The sequence below is a fragment of the Trichosurus vulpecula genome, chromosome 1 (genome assembly GCF_011100635.1).
Source record: "Trichosurus vulpecula isolate mTriVul1 chromosome 1, mTriVul1.pri, whole genome shotgun sequence".
NCBI classification, from domain to species: Eukaryota; Metazoa; Chordata; class Mammalia; order Diprotodontia; family Phalangeridae; genus Trichosurus; species Trichosurus vulpecula.
Window position 1 is genome coordinate 113,282,886 of NC_050573.1, and position 10,940 is coordinate 113,293,825.

General features: G+C 46.8%; 1 protein-coding gene across 1 annotated transcript; it reads right to left on the bottom strand.

The window, feature by feature from the left end:
• Positions 1–216: 216 nt before the first annotated feature.
• TRIB1 (tribbles pseudokinase 1) lies at positions 217–10,724 on the bottom strand. Its single transcript, XM_036766723.1, has 3 exons — positions 9,637–10,724; positions 6,618–6,910; positions 217–2,779 (listed from the first exon to the last, which is right to left on the bottom strand). Exons 1-3 carry the CDS (start codon positions 9,979–9,981, stop codon positions 2,314–2,316), a joined length of 1,104 nt encoding a protein of 367 aa, XP_036622618.1. The 5' UTR covers positions 9,982–10,724; the 3' UTR covers positions 217–2,313.
• Positions 10,725–10,940: the final 216 nt, after the last annotated feature.

The following is a 10,940-nucleotide window of genomic DNA, read 5'->3' on the forward strand; positions in this document are numbered from 1 at the left end:
GTCCCTTTGAATGCTAAGATTCTATGATCTCCTTAAGTAAGTGTGTTCTTATTTGAGGGAAAGGGAGTCTTGGTTTTGTTCATCTTTGTATTATTCCTCAGTCCCTAACCCAGTGCCTGGAATATAGTAGGTGCTTAATAAATGTTTGCTGCCTTGGTTGAAAGTACAAAATGGAGAAGGTGAATTTGGGATTTACAAAAAAATATTAACAAGACATCTTTATGAAACCAGGTTTATTAAAACTTCTCTACAAGTCAGACATTCATGTCCATTTTCACATATATACATATTTACAGGATCAACATAGTGTTATTAGCTTCCCTGGCAGACTGTTCTGCCAGCACACACAGACTCTTTACACATAGGCTGTATCACAGATACAAATATCACACAAATGTCGCACAACCACGAGAGTGTTAGTGCATCAGAGGCTCTGGCCGCTCCATTCCTCCCCTGCATTCCTCCCTAATTCCCATGATTCTGTCAAGTTAGTATTGCCAAAAGATTCACATTTACCTTTGTTTTGACACCTTGGTTATTCAGACATGGACGAAAAACAGGACGACAAAGCCTCAGGATCAGACGACAACAAAACACATAGAACACACATAGAAAAGGTCGAACATATGGACAAAGTCCACAATACATGAGGTATCCATGGCACCCTCACACAAGGCATTGGACAGCTTGCCAAGGCTTAGCCCTGTTGTAAAATGACCACGCCGTTACTGTGCCATGTGTATGTGTGTGTATATATATAAAATACACATATATGCACACATACATGTATGTGTATATATACATGTGTGTATGTATGTACACACATGTGTGTGTGCATATATATGTACATAAATGTTCCATTTACCCGTGTAACCAACTCATCTTTGGGACTGTCCCAGGAGTTTACTGAAAACTTTTAGTTTTAGATTTCATTTAGATTTATGTTAACACAAGTTGCCATTTCTTGACAAAGCAAAAAAGAGGGCCATGCGGGAAAGATAAAGCAGGAATCTTAGGTAGGATTTGGCCTACTTATTCTACCCTAGCAGTCAATGACACAGATACATGGATTTATTAACCACATAAAGTCTGAAATATTAACAACCATCATGCAAACAAATACATACACACACACATACACATACACACACACACACACACACACACACACACACACACACACACACACCTGCTAGAGGCAGATAAACAGGGAAGGGACACTCCTAGAAACCAGTCTGAGGCTCTCCTAAGACTACCCAAGGCTCGCTTTCTAAACATTTCCATATTTCCTGCTGATGAAAGGACATATTTGACTTTCGCTGCACAGGGGACTCCTGATCCTTCTCCTCCAGGACAAGATGGCCAGCCCTGAAACGGCCTCAGAAAGAGATGCTAGTGCACTTGGGAGGAACCAAAAAAGCTAACCACTTCCAAGTACTCAAATTATTCACAAAACTGCAGTCTCTCTGTCTGAGATCAGAGTTCTGAAATAGCCAGGAGTTCAGAAGCTTTTTATGATTTTTTTCCGTGGTTAGCTGGTAAGTACTTTTATAGCTAGGGCTAGGGAGAGGGAGAGATGGGGGAGTCAGGAAGGAAAGGGGGGAACATTTCAAGTTCAAGGAGAAGGCATTAGTGTATATGAGGTCTTAACAGGAAATTGAGGAATGAGTCTGGATTTACGCAGCAGGGCAGGCTCTTGTATTCCTGAAACAGTCTGATCAAGGAATGGGGCAAAGCAGTTGGTACATGAGTCTAAGGAGAAGATGCAGGTTTAGCAAACTTCCAATTGGATAGCACAGCCCCTTGCAAAGGCAAAAGGGTACCTATCCAAAGAGCAGCAAAGATGGCGGGTTCGTTGGACCAATAGTTTATCTCATTGGTAAAATATGGGTATTGCCAGGTAAGTGACCACACATACACCAAAAGCCGCTGTAAGGATTCATTCATTCTCCCTCTAAAATTTTTCAAGTTTGCTTCATGGTAAAAGTGTGATTCTGTTCCACTGCCGTAACCTTTGCCAGCAGCAAAAGGTGCAGATCTCAGCACCTAACCAATCAGAGATGAGGACTCCCTGAGAACCATAAAGGCTCTGTAGGGTGGCCAATCAGAGTGTTTGTCTCAGCAATGTCACCCAGCACAGAAAACATAAGGATCAGGAATTCTGAGTAAAGCAGCTGTGCTTATTTACATTGTCACTTATCTGGTTGTCACCATACTTAAAGCTCTACCCGTCTATAAAAATGGAAAGACGAAACCCTTGAAAGAAAAAAAAATGCCATGTGTGAGAATTATGAGGTTTTTGAGGTTTTAGGATTAGCAGAAGAAGGAACTAATGTCACTGTCTTCCTGGTGTTCTGGAACGATCTGGTCTGACGTTCCTGTTTCGTGGTCTACGTATCCAGGTTCCAAAACCGACTCAAACCAGGGATGAAGTAAGACCTCTGGAGCTGTGAGTCTCTCGGAGGGCTCCCGTCTCAGAAGACTGCGAATGAGGCATCTGGCTTTGGGGGATATGTGGTCAGGGATGCAGAATTGTCCACGACGGATTTTGGAGAAGAGAGCACTGGGGTCTGAGTCATGGAAGGGGTAGCGCCCCACCAAAAGGGTATAGAGCATCACCCCTAAACTCCAAACGTCCGCCGACTTGCCGGAGTAGGTCCCTGTTGTGTTTAAAATCTCAGGGCTCACATAGGCCGGACAGCCGTGCTTGTCCGACAGGGCATCATCTTCTCCCTTGATGATGTGAGTATCTTCGAGACTTTCTAGTCTGAGCTGCGTCCTGCATGACAGAAGAAATAAATATGAGCTGTTGTGAAGAATGAGGAGCAGCCAAAAATGGAAACCGCAAATGTTAACAGCTAAAGTCCATAGCCAGTGTTTGGAAGAAACCAAGCCTTCTCAGCCCCACGTGAAGCATGACTGGGGGGGAGGGGAGAGGTGGGGGGGGAGGGGGGCACAGCATGGTGTAAGGACAAATCCAGCACTACTGTACCAGTATCAAATGCACTTACAAGTCACAGGAACAGAGGCCTCAATATTTATCAAACAATTCCAATTACAGCAAATGTTTGCAAACTGAAAGGGTGGGATGCATACCCCTTAATACCATCCCTGTTCAGAAAGTTGGTGCTGACTCGAAATACTGATACTTGTGTTGTTAAAAGAGCGAGAACTGAGAGGAAGCAGGTAGCCTGGCTCTGTCACTTAGTCACTTACACTCACATTATGGTTGTGAGGGTCAAATGATGTAATCTCCATAGAAGGCTTTGCAAGCCTTAAAGCACTATTGAAATGTGAGCTATGATTATTAGACTCATTATGTACTATTACTAACCTGCCAGGCTCCTTAACCTCTCTAGGCCTGAGTTTCCTCATTTGTTATAGAGAATCCCAGGACTGAGGGCTAGAGCTCATTTAGAGCTCATCTAGTCCAAATCCATCATTGTTTTCCAAGAAGAGGAAACCAGATCACCCTTGCCTACCTCAGACAGTTGCCAGGATCAATAGAATGATGCTCAGGGAGGTCAGGGGACTAGCTTAACTTTTTAATTGCGCCCACAGTGCCTGGCACACAGTAGGCACTTAATAAATGTTGGAGGACGCTGACTGATCAAATGAGATAATGTTGGGAAGTACCTTATGAACTACGATGCTTAATCCAAATGTGAGATGGCTGTTGGAGAGTTTATAAAAACTTTGCAAAATTCCTTTCAGGGTAAGAGGAGGGAGTCTGACCTTTGAGGTAAAGAATATCTGGGAAGAGTACTAAGTTCTCTTTCAGGGAGCGCGTCACTTGTCCTTTTGATTCACTGATTTAATCTGGTATCCAGTCACTAACTGCCTGTGTTGCTCTGAGGCATGTAAACACTATGAATTAAAGAGAACACAGTGCCCAAAGTCATTTCTGTTGTGCACCGCTGGACAGCCTTGTGTCTGGTGAGCTACACACACACACACACACACACACACACACACACAATCTTGTCCACCTGGGCAATGATAGTGATAATGAAGGGAAAGTGGCAAGGAACGTTAATTATATTTATTTGGGTATTTAGAGTAGAGCAGACATAGCCTGAAGGGAGAATACAGGCAAGAAGGTGAGTCTGGGTCTGTGTCGCCCCTCCCCAAGGTGAGGCACAAAGTCTGTCAGTATAAGCATTAATGCACATGAATCAACCTCTAGGCACTGCTGTTACTGGAAAACCTCTGGCCAAAAACTGCTAAGCAAGCCACAGCTCAAGTGCACTTTAAAGGTCATAGAGTCTGACCTCTTATTTTAGACATGTGGAAACTGAGGTCCGAGTCACAAAGGCAGTGAGTGGCAGAGCCACGCTTTGAAGCAGGGTCCCTGCCTCCCCCTCTAACATTCTTTCCTCAATCCTACCGGCTCCTAGCAGCAGCCTCCTTAGCGGTCAGACCGGACTGTCCAGGTTTTCCCCACCTCCCAGGGCCCTATGAACCATCTCTGTTTCCTCTACCAGTCTCTCTCCCCCACACTCCTTTGAAATGGTCCCGTTTCAGCTAAGTCACTTCTGAGGTTCAACACAAACAGTTAGTACCAGCTGATGATCGATTCCTTTTCCTCTCAGAGGCCCTGGTTTTCTATGTGCCCCCCCCCCTTCCTGCTCAGTAGAGTGTACTGTACATGCGTTAACTTCACTCTGTCCTCAGGGTGACCTCCTGTAGTTATGTAAAATACCCACTGGTTCTGTAAACGGAAAATATGACTCAACCCACACTGTCCACCCCAATTGGCTGCCATAGGACTAAAACCCTGCACCTGTGCTTGTTAGACTAAGAGTGTCAGCCTTAAATTGCTTAACCCTCTGCTTGCCAAAGTCGATGGGCATGACATTAGCCTGTGCAAGGCATATTTCAGGTCAGCAAGACTATGCAACGGATGTTCCAAAAAAGGATAACCTCTTTAGAGGTGACCGTGCCCAGCATCAATCATCTCTTTTAAGCAAGTAGGTCACCACTCTGCTAATCTGCCCATTACCCTCATATTGAAATAGAATCCCAAGACCACAATGGGATTCTCTTCCTCTGAACATCACCCCTGTAAGACTCAAAAAGCACATCACCAGTTACAAGCTTAGAATTGTTTTAAGTTGAAAAGTTAAACTAATTAATATTGCAGAGTAAGATCTAAAGTTCCCCTGATCTGAATCACCCTCTAACCACTTATCTGCTTTACCTTCTCATCAAAGCATCCCTAGGCTGGAGGAATTAAAAGGAAGACACCTACCGGACAGAGAAAAGTTGGGAACACTGAATGGCAACACCCAAAATGTCATTCATGGGTCTTAATACTCATATTTACACGGCACTTTCACTTTATGATTATTATCTCATAATAACCCTGGGAGGTAGGTACGGTTAGGATCCCCATTTTACAGATCAGGAAACTGAAGCAAACAGAAGCTAAGTGATTTGCCCAAGGTCACATGGCTAGGAAGTACACAAGGCTGGGATCTGAACCCAGGTCATCCTAACTCCAGGCTCAGTGCTCTCTCCAGTCACGTGGGTTAAAAAAAAAAAAAAAGGAAGTCCATTCCAAAATGCAGGTAGGAACTGGCTACTTACTCTCTACAGTTTCCTTCTATACAGGAAGGCTTTCCTGATTCTCCCCCTGCCAATTGTTAGTGTTCTCTCCTATAAATTAACCTTGTGTTTATTTTTTATATGCATCTATGTATACATATACATTTATACATAAGCCTATATATACAAACATATGTGTGTGTGTATATATATGTATACATACATAAATAAATATATGTATATGTATACAAAAAATAGAATGTAAGCTCCTTGAGGCCAGGGGCTGTTCTGCTTTTTGTATCCCTAGCAGTTAGCATGGTGCCTGGCATATAGTAGGTGCTTAATAAATAACTATTGAAAATTGATTTCTAATCTAAATTCTAATTCTAATCTAAATTTTAATCTAAAACCTAATACCTGAATTTCCATGCATTTTTATTCCCTCTTCTTCTAACCTAGTCCTTTATGACCCATACTAACCATTGAAATCATGCCAAATTTCCATTTATTTTTCATATGGATTGCTTTCTGAAGACTTATGCAAAGAAAGCAAAAAAGGTGGTTATCCCACTCGATACCTTTGTATGACAAAGCATTTGGGCTGGAAGGAGAGAAAGCATACATCCCCTTCATGATACCTAAGCTTAATGTAGTTGATTATGCCTGCCGCACATCAATATATCCTTTCAAAAAGCCTGCAGCTCTTTGAAAAATTCCCCCATGAGACAGGATGCTATAAAAGAGCAGTAAATAGCTATATCGTGAAGGCTTACTTTTCAATGCTACATACTTGTGGCCTAACATCATATATAATTTTGGAAGGGAGAGGTTCTATAACCATATTTTATCCATCAAAACTATTTTCTTTCGTAGGCCTTCTTAGAGAGTTTAGAGTAAGCCAAATAGCTGCATTTTTGTGGGTGGATGGGGAGGACAGTGCATGTTGCATATCTTAAATAATAAATCCAGCATAACATGTTTTTTAACTGGGAATTTGTATTAACTGGATCAACACGAAAATTTGCTGCAAATGCAAAAAAGTCACAGCATTAGCCATCACTAATGCTCACCTCTCCTCTGTGGAAAAGACAAATTTCCTGAGCTTCAAGTCACCCAACACAATGGCAGATTGGTGGCAGTGGGCAACCGCAGAGACAATTTGCTTGAAGAGCCGGGCGGCCTCCTCTTCCCGAAGCCTTTTGCGATTTCTCACGTAGGAGTGCATGTCCCCAAAGTCCTTTTCAAAAAAGACATATGCCTTGGTGTCCCCAAGAATCACTTCAACAATCCCTGTGATATTTCTGTGAGATGGCAGCTGGATATAAGGCCGGATTTTGTCTTGGTAGTGTTTAATAGGGAACACCTGCAGAGAGAAAATAGGGAATGAACTTCATGTAGTGGAAATAAGAGCTGAAACTAGAATCAAAGGACCTGGGTTCAAATCCCAGATCTGTTACCAGCTGTGTGACCATGAGTAATTAACTTCACCTCTCTGTCCCTCAGTCATGGGTTAAAAGATGAGGGGGGTTGGACTAGGTGATCTATACATGTATAGATAGATGGATAGATAGATAGATACAGATACAGATATAGACATAGATATAGATATAGATCGATAGATACCAAGAGGCAATATGGTACAGTGGAAAATATCACTGGATCTGGAACTGAATGATTTGAATGACCTGGGTTGGATTTCTAGCTCTGCAGATTATGTAACCTTTAGGCAAATCACCTAACTTCTTTTAATTTCAATGACCTCACCTGTAAAATGAGGAGGCTGGGCTGGATAACCTCTAAGCCCTGTCCATCTTTAAATCCTATGACAGGATATAAAAAGTAGAGAGGCTGCTTCTCAGCACCCACGCTGAACTTAGACGTTTAATTTCCACATGAGTGATATCCAGAGTTGTGCTTACATATTCCTGAGGCTGTGCTGTATTCTATTCCTTAGGTCGCATCCTTCCTCCAAATTTCATACTGCCTCTGCCAGTACTTAAACCAGTAACACCTACTAAGCCTCCAGAGACCTGATAAAACTCCATCCACCAGTTCCACCTACTTGAGAGGACTCATCCTCGTGTGCCCCATTTCTCCAGACAATCAGATCCAGCCAAGCAAGGATATCCAGTCTTCAATCCCTCTCTATCTCCTCATAGTGTTCTACACGGTGGATGCTTTCAATCAGTGTTCACTGATGACTGATTAGAGGCTGGGTCCATTCCTTGTCTCCTTTGCCCAGCTCAGCATGAGGAAACCCTGGCTTTATTCCATAACAGCTTAAAAACTGTTGCTGTCAATTATGTTACAATCTAGAGATGAAGGGTATTCATGCAAAGTACAAAGAATATGGTGACTCTGCCAGAGCTAGGCAGCAAGGAAAGGTAGGGGAGAAAAACAGCAGAATGTAATTTGGAGGGAAGGAGAAAGATGACTGGAGACAGACAGAGAGGCCCAAACAAAGACAAAGTGATACAAAGAGAGACAGAGACAAAGGAAGAGAAACAAAGACAGATGGAGAAAAAATATAAATCAGTCTATGACGCAGCTCTGGGCACTTTAAGCAACCTGAAGTGTGACTCAGGTATAACCATCATTCATCTGTTTCTCAAAAGCTCAGAGTGAATGCTTTCAAAGGAGGAGTTTTAGATCTACTGATTTTTTTCCCTTCCCAGGGAATGGGTAACTTCTCTAAGAAACCAATTGTGCTCTTTTAAAGGCCTTTTGTTTTTGCCAGGGTTACTCATATCCTAGACTCAACTGGAAACGGTGACACATGGACCGTCACCATCTGGATCCAGCTATTATCTGTTGGGAGGAACTGGATAGGATTACACAATCCTCAGGTCCCACCCCATCTCTTGTGCCAGTCTGATAGATGGCTAGCGAGGAAAATCCTTCTGCTACTCCCCAACCTCCTTCTCCCCACCCCCAGCCCCCAATTACCACTATCCATAGACATTTCTGCCAAAGTGGCCTTTTGGACTAGTTACTTAAGATTTTTTTTTCCTTTTTCATTCCCTAAATGCAGTTTTTGCATGCATTTAAAATACCCCTGAAGTCAAACAGCAGGTGGCAGTAGCCAAACTCAATGACAAAAACTCCATTCAGACCGAGTCAGGTGAGCAGCAGAAAATCAAGCTGACCCAACTGCTGACCCCTCAGTTCAGGTGAAGAGTGTAAGCCAGAGGAAGCAAGCAATGGCTTTTTGAAGCAGCCTGTGCTTTTGGGGCGGGGAGATGGTGCATTTGTGGGATTCCCTAGGTGGCTTTGGATTTGTTGGAAACGTCAAGAGGATGGGTGCACTAAAGAAGGAAACTGCGGATCCTGTTTCTGGGAATTTATCTCCTCAATATTAAAATAAAAATCCATGTCATCAATTAAAAGGAAGTGAATGAGTGTGCCAGCCGGAGCTGGGCTCCCCACTTTTCCATTAGGGAGTGTCAGTTCTAAGGGTGCTAGTTGGGAGACCCTCTGTCTCAGGCCCTTGGAGTGGGGTGGGAGGAAGGGGAGTCACAGAATCCCAGAATCGGGATCTTAGAGGTCATGGGATCCACCCTCTTTCCCATGGAGACTTATTACTGGATGCCCATTGAAAAGTCCTAGCACTTCTTAAAACGCCAGCAGGCTCATAGCTGGCAGCCGTGCCAGCCTCCAAAGAGGTACCTCCACCAAGTGGGGCTGATTGTGAAGGGTGAGGGGCTGGATGAATTACTTTCCGGAGAAGCAGAGGGTAAAGACTGCTCAAAGAGTGGAGCAGTTAAATGGCAAAAAAGTGGTTGAAAAATTATGCCTCCCCCACTTCATCAAGTCCGCTCGAGTCACAGGGAAAGAAGTCCCTTGAGATCCCAACAGGAAGCTTTCCCACCTCCCCGTGGAAGACCCCTGCCTGCTCTTCCCAGTTCGTTCCCCTCTCTCCTTAAATCTTTACTGTAACTGCGCCCTCCAAGAGCCTGTGATTGGGGATGAAGGTTGAATGAATCAATTCCTAAGGTCCCTTCCGACCGACGATCCTGCCAAACCTTTGTCCAACCTCCCCTCTCCCACGCGGCGTCCCCCGGGCTCTGGGGTGAGGGTGGGCGCCCGTACCTTGCAGCGCAACTCCTGCCCGGTGTGGATGCTCAGCGCCCGGGACACATGCTCCCGTTCTGCCATGGGCAGCAGAAGGTACCCGGCGATCCGGCTGGGCCCCGGGGCGCTGCCGCCGGGCGCCGAAGGCGAGGGCGCGGGCGGGGGAGTGCAGGGAGAACTGGGGGGGCTGAGGTAGTCCGGAGGGTTCGGGCACTCGGACAGCCGCAAGCATTTGGCCGCCACCGCGGCTGCCTCGTCGCCGTCCAGGAGGCGCTTGGAAGGGGAGCCCCGGGCGGCAGGGAGCAGCAGGCCCGGGCTGCGGGGCTGGACGTTGCGGTTCATGGCAGGGCGCAGGGAACACATCCAGGTCCCAGAGCCCGTGGAGCAGGGCTTTTAAATCCCAGGATCCGATAAGGGCTTGGGAGCGGGGCCCCGAGGTCCGGAGATCCGACGGCTGCAGCCGAGCCCGGGGCGTCTCTCGAGGTCTTTTGGCTTTCACCCCCCACGGGGGGCAAAGCTAGCCAGAACCGCTCTAGGGCGCCCACGTTGCAGCCGAGGCTGGCCGGGGAGCCACCGGCCGGCCCGGGGGCCAGCTCCGTCTTCTCCCGCACCCCGAAGGGGCGGCTCAAGAAGGCGGTCCCCCGAGAGTCCCGGTGCGCGGTGGCCCCTGCTGGCTGGCTCGGATGGCTTCCTGCCGCCGCCGCCGCAGAGACAATCCAGGCGGAGGAAGGTCTGCGCAGAGCGCGCCTCACGCTCCGGGTCCGGGGAGCCGCTGGCCGGGGACTCGGAGCGAAGCTTTGGAAGCGGCAGTGGATGGCCAAGCGAGTAACCCAGAACCGCGAAGCCAGTCTCCGGGCAAAGGCACCTTGGCAACTTTTGGTGGCGCTTCTCCCCCTACGCGCTCTTCAGCCTCCGTGCTGGGTGAGGGAGAGTGACTGAGTGTGAGCGAGTGTGTGTGCGGTGCGCCGATCCCAGGCTGTGCCCTCCTTCTTCTCTTCCTCCACCTCCTCCTCCTCCTCCAGCGAGTGACTCACGCTGTATACACACAGTCCGATTATATGTAAACAGTTGGGAAGCCGGGTTGTGCAATGAGGTGCTACGATTCCAGCTCCTCAGCCCACCACCCGGCTCGCTGGCGAGCAGCGCGGGGAGGGGAGGGCAGGGGAGGTGCAGCAGCAGCAGGACGGGGCGGGGGGAGGAGGAGGGGTCTGGAGGGGAAGGGGCAGCTTCAAGGCACCCGGGCGACGCGCGCACAGACGCAGGTGACGAGTCTGGTGCAAGAGAGCGCGTGCCCCCCGCACACACTCCTCCAGCACACCAAG

Bases quoted from the DNA above. Each gene is read 5' to 3' on its own strand.
- TRIB1 (XM_036766723.1), bottom strand. From the start codon at position 9,981: ATGTGTTCCCTGCGCCCTGCCATGAACCGCAACGTCCAGCCCCGCAGC. The intron at 6,911-9,636 runs GTACGGGCGCCC...TTCTCTCTGCAG, and splicing joins GGCAGGAGTTGCGCTGCAAG to GTGTTCCCTATTAAACACTA. The intron at 2,780-6,617 runs GTGAGCATTAGT...TCTGTCATGCAG, and splicing joins GTCTTTTCCACAGAGGAGAG to GACGCAGCTCAGACTAGAAA.